The sequence below is a fragment of the Asterias amurensis genome, chromosome 10 (genome assembly GCF_032118995.1).
Source record: "Asterias amurensis chromosome 10, ASM3211899v1".
Lineage (NCBI taxonomy): Eukaryota > Metazoa > Echinodermata > Asteroidea > Forcipulatida > Asteriidae > Asterias > Asterias amurensis.
Window position 1 is genome coordinate 7,243,925 of NC_092657.1, and position 19,418 is coordinate 7,263,342.

The 19,418-nt window shown below is 38.9% G+C and overlaps 1 protein-coding gene across 1 annotated transcript; it reads left to right on the forward strand.

The window, feature by feature from the left end:
* Positions 1–669: 669 nt before the first annotated feature.
* On the forward strand, positions 670–18,053 carry LOC139943220 (uncharacterized). The gene is made up of 8 exons (XM_071940029.1): positions 670–807; positions 4,841–4,909; positions 6,311–6,361; positions 7,321–7,365; positions 7,713–7,769; positions 16,834–16,866; positions 17,240–17,305; positions 17,460–18,053. Exons 2-8 carry the CDS (start codon positions 4,846–4,848, stop codon positions 17,471–17,473), a joined length of 330 nt encoding a protein of 109 aa, XP_071796130.1. The 5' UTR covers positions 670–807; positions 4,841–4,845; the 3' UTR covers positions 17,474–18,053.
* Positions 18,054–19,418: the final 1,365 nt, after the last annotated feature.

A 19,418-nucleotide genomic window follows, 5' to 3' on the forward strand; every position in this document is an offset into this window, starting at 1 on the left:
AGGATGATAAATTAATAGTCTGTAACCATTTCGGATTGCACGACACCACATGCAACACAGTAAGTAAAAGTGTTTGCAATCTGTATTCGCGTCGTCCGTGGATTGTAGCATTCAGGTCTGTAACTTAATAATAATAGTACAGTATTTAGAAATGTTTGGGGTGTTATAAAACAAATATTGACTGCTTTTACTCGTGCAATGGTTAAAAACTATGACTCCCTCGGTGATCCCCGGAGCGTTCTATTTTCCCTCGGCTTTGCCTCGGGAAAATAGAACGCTCCGGGAATCACCTCGGGAGTCATAGTTTTAACCATAGCACTCGAAGCAGTCAATATTTGTATACGCACACGATATATCCAAACTTGTTTGCACTTACACGATAAGTTTGGACGCGGTAAGTTTGGATTTATCGTGTACGTACACAATAACTTAACGTGTACGTACGTACGTACACGATAAGTCTACATAAGAGAGAGAAAAACATTATTTATATGGCAGCAATACGTTTCTGTAGAATAGTTTGAATAACAATCATGAATAGCTTCTTTGTGCCTAGATTTTTATTCTCTAAATAGTGTACACAGAATCTGCACAATATTATGACCTCACCTACATTTAGCCCTTTATTGTCGTCTGAAATTCGTCTTTTGTTGAGCCAAAAAACGGGCCTAAAAAGTAGACCCTGGAAGTAGCTGAAGCTCAGTTGAAGGAGTGGCTCTCCACGGTACTAGAACTGAAACTACAGAGCTCTGACGATACTGTTTGAATCGGTCATCTTAGTACTCAAGCGAAGAAGTCATTACAAAGGTAGGAAGTCATCTTAATTTAAATGTGGAAACCGACAGTCTTTAAATGATTAGATTTACAAACTTTGATTATACAATTCACTTATGAATTATTATGGTTTTTAGACCATTGAAATTGAATCATCATTCAAACATGAAAAAAACGAAGAGTCATGAAACATGGTTTATAAACCATGAAAAATTAAGCACATCCAAAACATTAAACCCTAAACTTTGCATCTTAAAGGGTCTTTGTAACTTTTGTAGTACAAAAAAACACAATGTCCACAGATATACACTAAACTTTACACGGTTTGAAGATAATGATATATATAGAGGAGTTTGCGGTAACACCATGTAATAACAATCTCTAAATGAGTTGGGGTGGTTCTGAAAAGAACCGTTGGGTTAACTCGACGTTTCGATCAGTATGCTCTGATCGTCTTCTGGAGAATGCTGGACTCTGATGCTGCATGCTGCTTAAGTACTAGGCGGTGGATCAGCGGTGATGCACGAAGGCGGGAAATGTAGGCGGGAAGTGAACTCGATGATGCGTGGTGAAACCTGTTGTGGAGCCTTGGGGTTGTGTGGGGGGGTGTGCTCACTGAACCGTGTCAGTAGGAACAAGCACAGGGGATAGTGAGGGTGTGGGGCCTAGGTGACTGAGGGTATAGATGACCCAAAGCAGTCTAATGGTTGGGGGCCTAGGGGGTGACCGTGGATATAGAAGATCCATTGGTCGGGAGAAGGGGGAGCCAGATGTCTCTGATGTGGAAGCCGATGTCTTGGGGTACGGTGTCATGCTTGTGGATCTCGATGGCCTCTCTAATGCGTCTAGGGTGCCACGCCTGGATGGGAGCGATGATTTCAGCAGCATCCCAGTTCACTCGGTGGTCAGCGATGTGGGAATGCTTGACGATGGCGGATTTATCGAGGTCCCCCTCCTACCGTGTGCTCGGTGTTCCTTAAGTCTAGTGGGAAGTTTACGCCCGGTTTCCCCGACATAAACCTTACCACATTCGCATGGAATGCGATAGACTCCGGCACGGGCGGAGGGGTCCTTCTTGTCCTTGTGCGATTGGAGAGAGCCATGGAGTTTCTTCGGGGCGGAGTGATACACCTTGATACCTGCTTCCTTGAAGATGCGTTGGAGGCGATGAGAGGGGGGACCTAGGTATGGTAAACTAACTGCGGGTGTGTGTGTTTGACCTTGGGTATAGGAGACCCTTTGGTCGGGGGGACGGGCTTGCTAGTCTTTACTTGCTTGGCGTTGTATCCATTCCGCTGTAGAGAAGTGGTGATGTGCTGCAACTCATGCTGGAGGCTATCCGGATCACAAATGGTATAAGCCCGTTGAACCAGCGCACGGTTGACTGACGACTTGATGGCAGGATGATGGAAAGACCGCTGATGCAGGTAACGGTCGGTGTGGGTGGGTTTCCGGTAAATGCTGTGATGTAGGGTGCCGTCTTGGTTTCTTGTAATGAGAACATCCAGAAAGGGTAACTTTCCGGAATGTTCTTGCTCCATGGTGAACTTGATACTGGAGTGTTGTTGGTTGAGGTACTGCAGAAAGATAATGATAGTAGAAAGCTTCCCTGAAAATACTACGTTGCTGAGGTGCTGTAGTTTTTGGGAAATGAGTAAAACAATGTCATGAAAATAATTTTCGTCTCATGAGACGAAAATTATTTTAATCATTTACAAACGTATTTTCAAGACATTTTTTTACTAATTTCTCAAAAACTACAGCACCTCAGTAAGTAAGATTTGAAGGGAAGCTTTCCACTATCATTATCTTCAAACCCTGTAAGTTTAATGTAAATCTATGGACATTTTGAAAAAGTACTGAAATCCTTTAAAAACGTGGCCTATAACTGTGCACATTTAATTCATCATAAACCATTCATCGATGAAATCAATGGACCGATCAGCGGAAATCAGCGGTCTTTCCATCATCCAGCCATCAACTGGGCCTATCAATCAAACTGTGCGCGTTCACCCATTTGACCAATCACAGCAATGATTGTGGTCGGACAAATTCGGTCATGTGTGCGCGTATATTTGGCACGCGCGGCAGAATCGTGCAGAATAGACCTTTTCGCAAATACTGGGGCGCGCGCGTAAAGCTTGGAATTAGGTGCATTGTGGTCTTGCTGGTAGCAAAATTTGATTAATATCTATCCCACAATGCACCTCATTCAACAGTCCGCGCTTGCGCATTGGTAATTGCGATAAGGTCTATGTCATTGGGAGTGTTAGCACACGAGTCTTGCTCACGTTCGCGGTAGGCGGAGCTTAGTGGAAAGCCGGAACGGTCCATAGACCCTTCCCATGAAATATGTAAATTGCACATAGCGCGTGCGCACTAACGTTTTGGTTGGCAAAATGAGGGAACATCGCGCTGTTTTGTACACGGCTATTGGGTGCGTGACGCAGACACGATTGCGCGTCTGCTTAGTGCACAACTCTATGGCGTTTGCCAACCAACTGGGTCTGTACGCATGCGTGAATGTGAATGTGAAAACTTTGATTGCTTAGTAAGAAACCATTAAGAAAATTTCAGCCGTTTCTATGGTTTACATTTAGTTGTTACAAACCATGGTAAAAACATGTGTAAAAAAAAAAAAAAAAAGTGGCCAGATATGATACTAATCGGTATAGAGAACCTGAAATGTTTTTTAAATAATGGTAACCAGTTTTCCAATCTACTCCACGGCAGTATAATGTATAAAATCATGTCTGCATTAAAGTTCATGCTCTATAGATCTGTTGTACACATTACTTGACTTCACATAGTGCAACAATATCTTACATTGACTTTTTTTATTATTCAACTCGGAAATATGGATACTTTAATTGTCACATCCCTTCATCGAAATTAGTTTTCAGTGACGTCATGTCTTCGTCTGGATATGCATTTGTATTTATGTTCCGGATCATTAAATCAGGGTTAAAAAAAGGTTCACAGTAAAAATTATTGTATTATGACAGGATAAATCAATCATCGAACTGTAGCGTGTGACCTGGGCCCAATTTCATAGCGCTGCTTAAGCAAAAAATTTGCTCAAGCACGAAAATAGCTCGCTTATTTAACACATGTTACTGGCCAAAATGTCATGTCATATACATTGGTTATGACGTGTATTTAGCTATTGTTTACTTAGAATAACAATTTGAGTGTAGTCTTGGCCGGTAATCTGACTTTACTAAGCAAGGATTTTCTCGCTTAAGCAAAATTTTGTGCTTAAGCAGCTCTATGAAATTGGGCCCAGATAATAGCAGAGCCGATTCCATGACTTGCCATAGACACGATAACAGTTCAATCGATACAACAATTCTTTACATCTGACTTGCTTGAATCATAGAGGTTTAGGTTGTATAGAACAATTATGATATCGTCGCTCGCCATTACCGAGACTGGTCCCCTGGTTTTAGCAACACTGATAATGACTGGTATTGGGTTTACAGAACCAGTGATTTCATTGGATACAGTTATTTATTATACTTTCCATATCTGTGTTTTGGTTGGTTGGAGGTGATGTGTGGATGCAGCTGACAAACGTCACCTCGGACCAATCAGCACACAGATGGAAAGGTTACCTTTGCTTGTCTGCATGCAACTTCCACGTGTATGATGTACAGGTTGACTCTTTCAAACCATTTCGAAATTTTTTCTAAGTTTACTTTAAAAATGTATTCCATGCTAATCTCTTGAATTAAACGGGAATAATAACGGCCTTATTTGCTGTCTTACATCGGTTTTAAATGTCATGTCTTTATTATCGTCCATAGGCTGGGGAACCGGACTAATAGATTTTGCTGTTTTGTTTACAATTCACTTTCGTATCACTTGTGTATGTACTATCCATTTGGTATATAACATCATACAATTCATTTTGAATCACTATGATATCTGCAAAAGTGATTAAACTTTTTTGTATGATTCGAAATCTTTCAACATTCTTTGATGAAGAAAAAGAACCTCAAATTGAATATTAACTCACCTAATTTTGTTAGATAAATAACCTCATTTTTCTTCTTCGATTAAACAGAGACAATGAAGGGCTACACACTAATAGCGTTGATTGTTGTGTTCAGCTGTGTGTCAGCATACCAAGATGGTAAATACAATACATCATTCTCAGATGAGTGTCATTGTGTTTTGTTTATGATTTGAAATAATGATTTCATGTCACATTTACCAACACGTAAAAGCTCACATTGAGAGGAACGTTCCATCTTTCATTAAATCACGGTATTATTCTCTCCATGAATCGCATGAATTAGAACAACTTGATACATTGTTTGATATCAAATCCAAATTGATATTCTGTCATTAAGATTGCTGCAGCCGATTTCAAGAAACGCTAGAATTAATCCTATCTCGAGTTAGGAAGAGGAAGGAAGGAGTGGTGTACTACAAAACATGTTAATTGATGTCGCTACCTACAAACTGAGAACAACTAGACTAGACGGTGTTTATTACAATCAAATCGTTGAATTAATTGATTTCAACAGAAGACGTGGATGGGTGTGCCTTTAACACTAACGACTTTTGAAACTCCATTAAATACGAGTTTCTTTTGAAAAGGGTATGCCTGTTTTGGTGTTGCTTTTTGAAAAGAAACGCATTCAAAGCTGTGCAGTGATTAACACCATGTCACATTTCCTTTTAAGGGCAAAGAAAAAATCAAATTTAACACCAGAGTGTTTCACATTTCCTTTTAAGGGCATAGCAAAAAATCAAATTTAACACCAGAGTGTTTCACATTTCCTTTTAAGAGCATAGCAAAAAATCAAATTTAACACCAGAGTGTTTCACATTTCCTTTTAAGGGCATAGCAAAAAATCAAATTTAACACCAGAGTGTTTCGCAGTGCAAGGATAAGGAAACTGTCATCTCGAGGTTGTACCTCAAACTTACCATTGCACTGTGGCACCAAAAACTGTATTGACAAAAGGAACTTGCGAAGTGGGTATTGAGAAACTCTACAAGACTTTGGGTCAGATTTAACCCAGACCCCCAGAACAGAGAGGGCATGACCAGTGTGACACAAAAGGTGTCACAATAATCTTGGATTAGTAACTAAAAATCGGAACTAAAGGTTCATTTTGTGAAAACCAGTGTCCGGATCAGCTTGACCCAGATGAGTTGGGACCCGTGACCCGGTTCAGTATTCAGTTCTCACATTTGCTTTCTTTTGACAACATTAAATCAAGACAAACAACAGTTTTCACAATCTATTTCTCATATATCGGTCATTCTCCCCGAGTTTTTAGAATATTTTTGCCCCCAATAAAAACAAAATCAATAAATTAATGAATAAATTAACAAATAAAATTAAAGGTCGTGCATCTGTCGGAGTGTAAGCGCATCTGATTCCTTCGATAAGCTGCAGCAAATTTCCTGAACCAATATTTTGGAAAACTGGAAAACCTTCGAAAAGCTGCGCCAATATTTTGAAGAGAAAAAACGTGAAAACCTACAGAAAATGTTTGTTTCTTTTCGTTTGCATTGTCAGATGAGGTCGCCCTTTTGGAGCGCCTTCTGGACTTGAAGAGGTCTCAAAATCGTGAGTTTTACTTCTTGTACATTACGTTCTTTTTAATCAATAGTGGCAAGAATAGTGGGAAGAAACGTGTTCAACTGATGATATTGTTAAAACTGTCAATCTGTGTGGACACAGCTACTATTGATCAAAACTATAAAAAGAAAATATATACAATTTTGTTTACCAACTTTAACTACGAAACTGGAGGTACATAGGAAACGTTTATTAATAAAAACCCAATACACATTCGCTATTCCCATTGGTGGATGGCGCGTCACATGGGGATGTTTAATTAATAAAGACCAGCTGGGGCTGTTTATAACCGGTTATTACTACGCGAACAAAACTGTGTTATTCTGACTCAGATTCGGGGTCAAAGTGACCCAGAAGTAGTTAAAGGATTTGGGTACTTTTTTAAAATGTCCATAGATTTACATTAAACTGACAGGGTTTGAAGATAATGATAGTGGAAAGCTCTCCTTCAAATCTTACTTACTGAGGTGCTGTAGTTTTTGAGAAATGAGTAAAACAATATCATGAAAATACGTTTGTAAATGCTTAAAATAATTTTGGTCTCATGAGACGAAAATTATTTTCATGACATTGTTTTACTCATTTCCAAAAAACTACAACACATCAGCACGTAATATTTTCAGGGAAGCTTTGTACTATCATTATCTTCATACTGTGTAAGTTTAGTGTCAATCTGTGGACATTGTGTTTTTTGTCCTATAAAAAGTACATACACCCTTTAAGGCACACGGTACCCATGCAGAATACGGGACAATTCTCGATTTATTTTTTATTTTTTATTTTATTTTTTTATTTTATTTTTTTATTTTATTTTATTTATTTATTTATTTTTTTTTTTTTTTTTGGGGGGGGGGATTTTAGAGTATGTGGTTTTTGCATTAAAGAATAACGAATTCAACCACTATCAAACCAACATCTGTTCTGGATTTATCTTTTGTTGTTTTTAGTTCATTTTGAGGAGGCCCTGGAAGAAAGAAAACTTGAAGAAAAGAGTAAGTTTGTACCTTTTTTCATTCTTTATTTTCTTTTACAGTCCAATTATTTCATCGATACACTTCGATAATTTCTGTCACATGGTACAAAAACAAATTGTGATTTAATTAAATTAGTTAAAGTTTTCTCCAGAGTAAAACATTGGTTGAGACGTAATGTTTGATTACTAAAACGATGCAACGAATTAGTTTCTAGGTGAGTAGACTTGACTGCAATCGTTTTGTACCCAGGCCACTTTAGTACGATAAAGCACTTCATGATGAATGTGTTGATTTAGTTTGCATTTTACAATTCATCATCTCAGGTCACTAATAATTACTTCTGCATTGATCTTTTCTACCTTCAGATGAACCGACACTTCGGGAGCTTCTCCGTAATGTTGAGAGTCTGTTGAATAAACGCAGTGAGTATTCTAAAGAAACCAATGTAACTCAACATGAAACAAAGACAACAATCCTATAGCATTCACACTAATGCATCATTGAACTAGCTCACTTGCTTGTTTTCGTCTAAAACTCTTAGTGGATTTAAGAAAAGATCAAATCATAATTATTAAACTGCAACATTTACTTATTTTACAAACTAAGGTTATGTCTTTCCTAAAAAAAAATTACATGCCACCAAAAACTCTGTTTTGAAAGTGAAATTTGTGTTAACAAAATGATGGCTGTTTAGTAAACTTTTTGTTGTGACGTAATGCAACCGGGTCATGACCGGGCCTAATTTCATGGCTCTGCTTACCGTAAGCACAGAATCGGCGCTTACGGAAGCAGGGAGTTCTGTGCTTACGGCAAGCGTATTTCACGGGTTAGTGGCGAATTTTGGCTTTTGCGCGTGCGTACTTCACATTACTAGGTATTCTACGCTTACAAGGCGCTTGCACGTAAGCGGGGAATCGTTTTCGTAAGCGCAGACTTCGGTGGTAAGCAGAGGCATGAAATTGGGCCCGAGTCAGACCCGCAAAACTGAAATGTATTCAACTAGAGTCTTTCGAACGCTAGTTGGCAGCAGATACCAGGGCCCAATTTCATAGCGCTGCCTAACGGTAAGCAAATTTGCGTGCTTACTGTAGCAGAAAAAATTTGCTTAAGCCTTAGCGTATTTCACAGGTTAGCAGAAAAATTGGGCGGCCATATTTCGTGTTTACCGTGGATTTGCATTGTGACGTCATTTATTTTCGTGCGGTAAGCACCGGAAGGTCAGCATGCCTGTTCGTGTGCCTACGTTTAGCAGCTCTATGAAATAAAAGTCGCACAGTAAGCAAAACATCGGCCGCTAAGCAGCGCTATAGCTGCTAAGCACAAAAAATTTGCTTAGCATTTCGCCTCGGGAAAATAGAACGCTACGGGGATCACCGAGGGAGTCATAGTTTTTAACCATTGCACGAGTAAAAGCAGTCAATATTTGTTTTATAACACCCCAAACATTTCTAAATACTGTACTGTTATTATTAAGTTACAGACCTGAATGCTACAATCCACGGACGACGCGAATACAGATTGCATACACTTTTACTTACTGTGTTGCATGTAGTGTCGTGCAATTCGAAGTGGTTACAGACTATTAATTTATAATCCTCGTACATGCACAGGACGTCTGGGTACTGCACGCCATGTGCTAGTCTGTCGGACTAGCGCATGGCAAACCGGCGCTCTATCACACGGCCGTCGTCTGGCAAAACTAAGACATGTCATGTGACGCGCTCTTAACCAATGAGCAGGCAGAATACTTGCAAGGGGTGTTATAAAGGTTTTTATCACCACTCCATTCTGCGAATCTGATTGGAGAATTAGCACGTACTTGAAGATAAATATTTTTATTAGACCTAGTTGTTCTGTACATTTTTGCAATAGGGAAATAAATGTTTTGTATTCATGGGTGCATTCTGTCTTCAATGATATTGGTATAATTGGCAGCCAGGATGTACTTACTTGCTTGGACCAAATTTCTGTACCGATCCTTACACTGAGCTGCTGTTTTGTTGTTCCCTCCAGCAACACTACATACAAACATTAAACAAATATTTGAATGTTTATTTGATTCAACAGTTAAGTGACAGCACATTAGCTATTTCTTGTGTTTGTCAAATATTCATAATGGTTGTACAGTGATTCACCGTATGTTGCAGTGAAGTTGTAGTGAAATCACAGTTATCGTTAATACCACTTTCAGGTTTCCTTATGTACGTGTGAAAATAGTTAACATGCAAGAACTGAGTAAAGAATTTTGCAGAAATAGTTATGCCTGATAATGTCTAGGCAGGCTTCAGCATGTTCGGCTTGAAATATCAGACAACAGAAGCTTTTGGCTCTCTGGAACTAAACTAAACGTTACTCACTTACTGTACTGTACTTGGCACAACAGCTGTAACCATAGAGTAGAAACAGCTACAAGGGTACCGGATTTTTTGTTTTGTAAAGTTAGACAAATACCGAATTAGGCCTACTGTACTGTACTGTAGTTCAAAAGATAAACAAATTGTAGGCACGGCACAAAACCTGAACGCAGTGCTAGGTGCCACTGCCATGACTGCTAGTGCTACGGTGCTGAAGCCAAACAAGTTTTGTTACTTTTTGCAGATGTGAAAAAAGTTAATAATATTAAAGGGACACACCGGCTCACCGTTTACGCAATTTAGGGGTTTAGAATCATAAATAATGTTTTTATAGATGGTTGCTGTAAAAAAAAAATCATCAAAATGTCACGTATTTAGCGAAAAATGATTTTAAAAAACCAAAGCGGCCATATAACGCTTCCGTTACACGGACTCTTTGGATGTGAATCTTACGTTAGATTTTTCACCATTATTTACATTTTGTAGCGATAATTTGAATACATGATCTTTTTCGTCAATTATTCGTAAATAATTTTGTAAACAAAAGATTTAAATTTTGTTAAGTAAGTTACTTTAGACGGCTGAAAGTAAAACTAGCCCGGAAGGTCACGTGATTGTTTGTACCACTTTTTGGTTAGAACAATCACGCGACCTGCGTTTTTATCTTAAAATGCTCAAAAAACGGCTAAATTTGATGATTTTTTTTAAGGACTGTTCTTCTTCATTCCTGGAAGACCGTTGAAGTCATATCTTAGTCTATTTTGTAGCCCAAAATTCGGCCGGTGTGTCCCTTTAATAAAACAAGTGAAGTAGGACTACGTTTATAACATTCACTAGCGGGATGCCGCGCTTCGCGCGGCACCCCGCTAGATGATGAAAATCCTTTACACAAATATTTCGAAATGTAATGTGGGTCAGAGGGTGTTATACGCCTCTCTCAATATTTATGCATGGCGTCATAATTCTAACCCAAAATGAAGCTATTTCGCACGTCCGCCACTACTTGCAGTGGCTGCGCCCACCTCGTTTTGGGTTGGACGACGACCTTATGCATACTTCTAGAAACTATAAGGCTCCCCCGTGAGCCTTATAGGGGTCTAATATTTTGGGCCTCCTTAACGCTACGCGTTTTTCATATCAGCGTTGATAGGTGAAACTGACCAATAGCCAGCAGTAACTAAAGTTTCTTTTGTACTACACTACCAAAACTTTCCCCCAAAAATAATATACATTCATAATGCTTGCATTTCCTTTTTAAAAAACATCATCAAAAAATGACATTTTCACGTCCCACGATACATAGCGTTGCTACAGCACTATAAGTAAAGCGAGTTTTCGGAACATGCTGTGTGCCACAAATCTAATTTATCTACTGTTTTGGGTTTTTTTCGGGGGGGCGGTAAGAGCGTAGGCCTCTTTTTAGTTTATTCTTATCTGAATTGGTCTTGTAAACTTTCTGGTCAATAGGCTGCACTATACGGGAGCACTAAACGTGAACGTCAAAAAAGTGTTTTGTTTATTGTCACTTGGGCTTATTGCATCTCGCGAAATTTTAACGACAAACGACACAATTTCTGACCGCGTTCATGTTCACGCTGCTCTAGAAACAAACCTCCATACATCCCATATCTCTCCTGGAACCCTATATCGTACAAACTAAATAAAAACGATAAATTCATCCTCATTCCTTAATTTTCTCTAACTTATTTCACTTTCAGAAAGCATGTAAAGTTATTTTTAGGGTTTGTTACGTCCAGTTTGGGTCAATAGACAAACTCCTAAAAATGTACCCCATTCAGCCGCATGAGGTCTCTTTTGTTAATATTATCTCCAGTAACCAACCCGACGGCCGATTGCTAAATTAGGCTACAAAATGGATTTGGCAAAATGTACATTCTGAGACCTGACCGACACACTGCTCTAACCAATTTTGTGAATGGACTTGTTCAAAAGGAAACTTAATGTCGTTTTGCTTAACAACTTTGACCAATAATGCAACGTTCTTTTTAACAGCTCCAACACAGCCTTTGACGTACGTGTATAAGTTTCACAAACTTCCGTGATGGGGTAAACTTTGAAACTCCAACACTATACCTCCATGAACAGACCGTATTCTAAAACGGTATTCATGTACTCATTTGAGTTTACTGGCAAAAGATAGTGTCCATCGTTTAAAAACAGCAAGATACGTTTTGCATCAATAGTGCAATTTCTGTATGGAGATTTATTGTAAGTCCGAGGTCGCCACCCACTTTCAACCTGAATTGGTCCCACGGCGACCTCCTTCACCAAGCAACAGGTGGCCTGTCTCAAAACCAGACAACGCACCACTCACAATACACTGACCAGAATGTAAGGAACGGTTAGGCTCTCTGTGTAAGGCCCCCACCCAACCCCAAAATGTTATTAATTGTAAAGTTCCCTTAGACACCTTCCAACCTATAGCCGGCCCTACCCATTGTTTCCAATTTATAAAGCTTCCGTTTGATCCCATCCTTGTCCATCACGATAATTCTCATGCCGTTTGGAAGTGAATGCTTTTTTATAAATATTCTCCATTTAATCTTTTCAACAAATGAGTCACCTGTCAGAAGGATTTCTAGGAAGTTTGGTAACATCGACCAGTGGTTGACACATGGTCGCCTGCGAAACATCAATCTGTGAGTTACTTATTCAATGCAAATTCGTGAGATTTGTTTCGGTTTTGTCCTGGCACCCAGCCTCTTCGATCCCCTTTCGACCCTGCGCGGCAATGAATGAACCAATCCGGAGAACCATGCTTAGTACAACATGAAAGTAACCCGACCAAAAAAGGCGGATCGAATGGCGGGTGGGCGGGCAAGGGGCAATGAGTGAACCAATCCGGAGAACCATCTGCGAAACACTGTCCAATGAGTCGCCTGTCAGAAAGATTTCTAGGAAGTCTGGTAACAACATCGACCAGTGGTTGACACACGGTCGCTGCCCAAACTTTCTCCAATCAGATGACTTGTAAGTGGGAGTTTGGGTCAGGGTTTTGTAGACTTGCAACCCGACGTCTGAAACCACACAAACGTATTGAATTCCACACACTTAACCGTGTTGATTTCCACAAGGATGCCATGCCACTGGACCCTCTAATTTTCAATCCAAGATGGCGCGGGTTACGCTTTTAATAGTATAGATATGCCCTACATTAAATTAATAAAATGCTTACGTATTGTGAGGTCTGCCGTTGACGTAGCCCCACTTGTGTGGCCAAGGCTAGCTGAATCAGCTATGGTTCAGCTAGTCTTGGCCACACAAGTGGGATGCTGGGGCTACAGTTGACGCAGTAAATGTTGACGGCATTGGATGGACGAGCAAAACAACTAAAGTTTTATACGTCCGTGATGGCTGTGATATAACATAATGCTGGCAATCATGACGTGATTGCCAGCATTATGTTATGGCTTATGACGCCAGAAATCATCACCAACGAACAAACAAATTACCAACCCAATTTAGACTGTTAAAACATCGTATGTTGGCCTAGAACTTGAACAAAAACCATATCTTTACAACATAAGACCGTAGCGTTGAATCTGTTTATGTAATACTTTCGTTCGTTATGGTTTATGCTGTTGCGCCACCCATTGACAATACTCACGCATTCACACACCCCCTCACTCGTTCCCAGCTTGATTGTTTGTGCCGGGACGTCAAGTTCGATCCTTTCAAGTGGCCCTCGATGACCGCCTTCTCCTAAATATAGGAAGTCGCCAGCGCCAGGTCCATTTCGGCGGAGAAAGGGGGTGATTTAGGTTTTGCCCCGGCCTGCGCCACTTTCTGATTTATTTCGCCCGCCATTTTTCTGTCAAATTTTCGCTTAAGCAGACGATCTAAAATTGCGCGCGCAGTTTGTTTACGTGCTTAAGTTAGCAACTGCTGGTGAAATACGTTTACGCTTAAGCAAATTTTTCTTCTATAGTAAGCAACAAAATTTGCTTACCGTTAAGCAGAGCTATGAAATTGGGCCCAGGGGTCGATTTCACAAAGGTAGTCCTAACTTAGGACTAGTCCTAAGCAATGCTAAGAGATAGGACTGGTCCTAAGTTAGGACCAGTAACTCATCCTAACTTAGGACTGGTCCTATCTCTTAGCATTGCTTAGGACTAGTCCTAAGTTAGGACTACCTTTGTGCAGGCATGCTAACCTTCCGGTGCTTACCGCACCAAATAAATGACGTCACAATGCAAATCCGCGGTAAACACGCAATATGGCCGTCCAATTTTTCTGCTAACCTGTGAAATACGCTAAGCCTTAAGCAAATTTTTCTGCTACAGTAAGCACGCAAATTTGCAATCTCATCCATAGCGTTATTTATAACACCCCTTGCAAGTATTCTGTCTGCTCATTGGTTTAGAGCGCGTCACATGACATGTCTTAGGTTTGCTAGACGACGGCCGAGTGATAGTGCGTCGGTTTGCCATGCACTAGTCCGAAGACTAGCACACGGCGCCGTGCGCTAGTCCCACAGACTAGCACACGGCGTGCAGTACCCAGACGTCCGTTGCGTGTACGAGGATGATAAATTAATAGTCTGTAACCATTTCGGATTGCACGACACTACATGCAACACAGTAAGTAAAAGTGTTTGCAATCTGTATTCGCGTCGTCCGTGGATTGTAGCATTCAGGTCTGTAACTTAATAATAATAGTACAGTATTTAGAAATGTTTGGGGTGTTATAAAACAAATATTGACTGCTTTTACTCGTGCAATGGTTAAAAACTATGACTCCCTCGGTGATCCCCGGAGCGTTCTATTTTCCCTCGGCTTCGCCTCGGGAAAATAGAACGCTCTGGGGATCACCTCGGGAGTCATAGTTTTAACCATAGCACTCGAAGCAGTCAATATTTGTATAATATACGAACTAGAGGGCGCACGGGTGATGCTGCTTGCACAAACGCGACGGGACCGCAAAATGACAAGCGCGCCATTCTGTACGCGCGTAGAATATGAAATTCACGTTTGAGGTTTTTTTTATTGAACGCTCACGCGATGCTGTTTGTTCAACTTACAAAATGGCCGCACAAACACACGCTGTGAGATAGCTGTTTTGTCAACTTAGAAAATGGCCGCCTGCGCGCAAGCCGGGGCGCGTATATAGGCCAGTGCGCCCTCTAGTTCTTATAATTATATAACTCTATGATCTCATCATATACTTCTGAGCGTGTATGGCAAGCCATGTGCCCAATAATTAGATAAACACTGTTTATCACCGATAAACACTGTTTATCGCCGATAAACACTGTTTTTCGATCGATAAACAGAGTTTATCGAGATAAACAGTGTTTATCAACTGATAAACACTGTTTATCGAAAAACTATGTTTATCAAGCGATAAACACAGTTTTTCGAGGAGATAAACAGAGTTTTTCGATAAACACTGTTTGTGATAAACAGTGTTTATCGAAAAACTCTGTTTATCGACTGACAAACACAATTTTACGCCGACGCCAGATGCCAAATAATTCGATAAACAGTGTTTATCAAATGATAAACACTGTTTATCGAAAAACTCTGTTTATCAACTGATAAACACAGTTTTACGCCGACGCCAGATGCCCAATAATTCGATAAACAGTGTTTGTCGAAAAACTCTGTTTATCGACTGACAAACACAGTTTTACGCCGACGCCAGATGCCCAATAATTCGATAAACAGTGTTTATCAAGTGATAAACACTGTTTATCGAAAAACTCTGTTTATCGAAAAACTATGTTTATCGACTGATAAACACAGTTTCACGCCGACGCCAGATGCCCAATAATTCGATAAACAGTGTTTATCAAGTGATAAACACTGTTTATCAAGTGATAAACAGTGTTTATCAAGTGATAAACACTGTTCATCAAGTGATAAACACTGTTTATCGAAAAACTATGTTTATCGACTGACAAACACTGTTTATCGAAAAACTATGTTTATCGACTGCTAAACACAGTTTTACGCCGACGCCAGATGCCCAACAATTCGATAAACAGTGGTTATCAAGTGATAAACCTTGTTTATCAAGTGATAAACACAGTTTGGACGATAAACATAGTTTGGGCGATAAACATAGTTTCACGCCGACGCCAGATGCCCAATAATTCGATAAACAGTGTTTATCAAGTGATAAACACTGTTTATCGAAAAACTCTGTTTATCAACTGATAAACACTGTTTATCGAAAAACTATGTTTATCGCCCAAACTATGTTTATCGCCCAAACTGTGTTTATCAAGTGATAAACATAGTTTATCGAAAAACTCTTCATCAAGTGATTAACAGAGTTTATCGAATTAATGAGCATTTGGCGTTGGCGCATAACTGTGTTTAAACTATGTTTATCAAAAACTATGTTTATCAAAAAACCTTGTTTATCAAGTGATAAACTGTGTTTATCGAAAAACTCTGTTTATCGACCCGATAAACACTGTTTTTCGATAAACCATGTTTATCACTTGATAAACAGTGTTTATCGAAAAGCTCTGTTTATCACTTCGAAAAACTCTGTTTATCGCTTGATAAACACAGTTTGTCGATAAACAGTGTTTATCAGTTGATAAACAGAGTTTATCTCGATAAACTCTGTTTATCGGCGAAAAACAGTGTTTATCGAGATAAACTTAGTTTATTAATTGATAAACAGAGTTTTTCTCGAAAAACACTGTTTATCGGTCGATAAACAGTGTTTATCGGCGATAAACTTAGTTTATCGACGATAAACACTGTTTATCGAATTATTGGGCATATGGCTTGCCATAAGCGTGCGCACATTTCTGAGAACAATACATTGTCAGTCTGCTGCCACCAACCGCCCTGACAAAGTTCAATTAAAAACAGAATTTTACAAGCAATGATAATATTTTCGTTACTCAATTTTGTCCTTTGACATAATTGGAATAATCTTTCAATACAAATTTGTATAGCTAACAGGTCAATTAAATCATACGGGGCCGGTTACTGCATCAATGTACACCTTGCATTCAAACCACACACAACTAAAAACAATAATAACAAAGAATAAATCAACAAACTAACAAACAAACAATCAGCATCAAGCAAACAATCAACAACTATTGTAACGCCATTTGATTATGTTTTCTTTTTGTGCTTTTATTCAGCACACACGCAAGAAGAAGCTTTTGCTGAACAAAGTAAGAATTCAATTATCATTTAATTTACACAATGTTTATTATTTAGAATGCCATAAAAGTTTTGAAAAGTTGAGTTGACAAGAGAAAAAAGGGTTTCACATCTTGGTGCACGTTTTTTTAAATTATAACTTCACGGGGATTTCGTTTTTGGTGTGAGTCCAATACTTCAAATTCTTGTCGCTGTTTTTAATTATTGGCTAATACACCAATCTATTATATTCTTTTATTGTATAAAATTTTATTGTATAAAAAATATATAAAATAAAAATAAAAAATACCGTGACGTCATTAATACGCACACGTACGCACGCATTTACTCATTCATCCTAATGAACTCTGACCTATGTTGTGATTTTCTACTTTTCCTCCACAGGACGTGGATGTGGCTCATGCCGTTCATATTATGAGTATTGTGACGGGGGCCGATGCGTACCTTATGGTAACAACAATTTCATACTTAGTTTCGATAAATTCACTAAAATTACATAAGTGTTATGAGTACAACAAGTGTCTTTTGCGAATAGTAAATCAACAATTATTGTTATTTTTGTTCATCGAAAAAAATTAGAAATGTTTTACTTGTCTATCCACAGATGTGGACTATTAATTGATGTGATGGACTGTTGAAGACAACGAGGAACTGACAAGCATCATTTACACTCACAGAACATTATTCAACCTACCGTTATCGAAGCATGTGGATTGACCTACTTTTAAAATGGTAGAATAATTAATGTTGGAGCTTCAATTGGTGTTTTGCAAATTTCGCTAAATGTTCCTGCTCATCTTACGATTAATGATAATGAATGAAAACAGTAATAATCATCTTAGACTTAACTCATAAAGTTGCTAAGCAGAAGATATTCGTATTGTACAATCAAGTTTCTTTCATAATTCATTTAGTTTTACTTCCGATCCTGAACTCTTAAAACAATGTGTTTTATCCTTATTAAAGCCTTGTTTCACCGCTACCTTTAGATTGTTTTTTCTTTTTTAGTTGCCTGTTTTTGGTTGATTGCGCTATTTCTTTGTTTATTTTCTAATACGGTCACAGTTCCTTAGTTAATTGTTCGGTAATTTTGTTTATCTAAATTGTTAATTTTCTTGGTAGTGGCAGTTTTGGGGGTCTGATATCTCTGGAAAAGGTTTTTAAACGTTGTTTCGTCAGTTTTAAATATAAAATGTAGACAAATAAAGCACAACAAAAACAAAATAAAATTCGTTCAAGATGTATCCTTACATGATGGACACTATTTGTAATTTTCAAAGGCCAGTCTTCTTACTTGGTGTATGCATATGCATAAAACATTAGACCTGTGAAAATTTGAATTCAATTGGTCGTCAAAGTTGCGAGATAATAATGGAAGATAAAACACCCTTGTCACACGAAGTTGTGTGCTTTCAGATGCTTGATTTCGAGACTTCAAGATCTAATTCTGAGGTCTAGAATTAAAATTCAAATATTGTTGTGGATAATTACTTCTTTTTTGAAAAACTACGTTACTTCGAAGGGAGCCGTTTCTCACAATGTGTACTACCAACAGCTCGCCATAACTTGTCACCAAGTAAGTTTGTATGCCAGTAGTTATTTTGAGTAATTACCAACAGTGTCCACTGCCTTTAAATTTCTTGTTGAACCACATCAATGACCCATATTGTAGATGCGATTTTGTTAATACACATATTAATGATAGATTTCATTGTTCGTTATAGAAAGGGCACTTTATATAAATCGAAAAGCTAAAATTGTGACTGAATTCACAACAGAACAACGGCGAACTTAACTTTAGGCTATGAGAGCCAGTCTACATTTAGGTTGAGGGTTATGGGGCCACACGTGGTTTGGATATTAATGCGCTCCGGCCTTCAATTTGTTTTTCTGCATTGTTTAGCATTGCCACTGTACTAGCGCTTTTCAATAGGGATTTTTGTCCTTTAAAATCGAATAAAAAAAGGAAATAAAAGTCAGGACTATTTTTGGGGATGGCAATTCTATACAACAGTGGGGGGGGGGTTGCATCAGTGCTTTATTAATGGCATGGTTTTTATTTCGGTATCGGGAAAAAGGGGTTTTGGTCAAACGATAGCCGATTAAATTAACTCACGCCAAGTCCCTGGGCGGTAAAAAGTTTAACCTTAATAAATGTCGGTGGGAAGTCTCATGCGAACTTTCCTAGCTTTTCGAATCTGAAAATGATTGCCCACGGAGATCGATTTATATTAATTTGTTCCAAAAGAAATACCTTAGGTAGAAAAGTCATGCCATTAGGCCCACTGCTTGCATTTAAAAACTGTGTACACTGATTTATTAGGCGTTTTCTGTTGCTGCAAAGAACAAGGTTTTCAAAGCCTCTGTAAAGAATACCCAGGGACTTACTATGCGTTTACTAGTCTTGCTCAAGGCAGTCAAACATTTTTTCCTACTCCAAAAAAAGACCGCCGCTGTATAAAAAACCCTACCATATGCACTGTGCGTAATATGTGTGTACCACATCGCGAGACACGATGCCCCCGTACACTATCCGCATGCGTCGGCCTAGTGTTACGAGTGC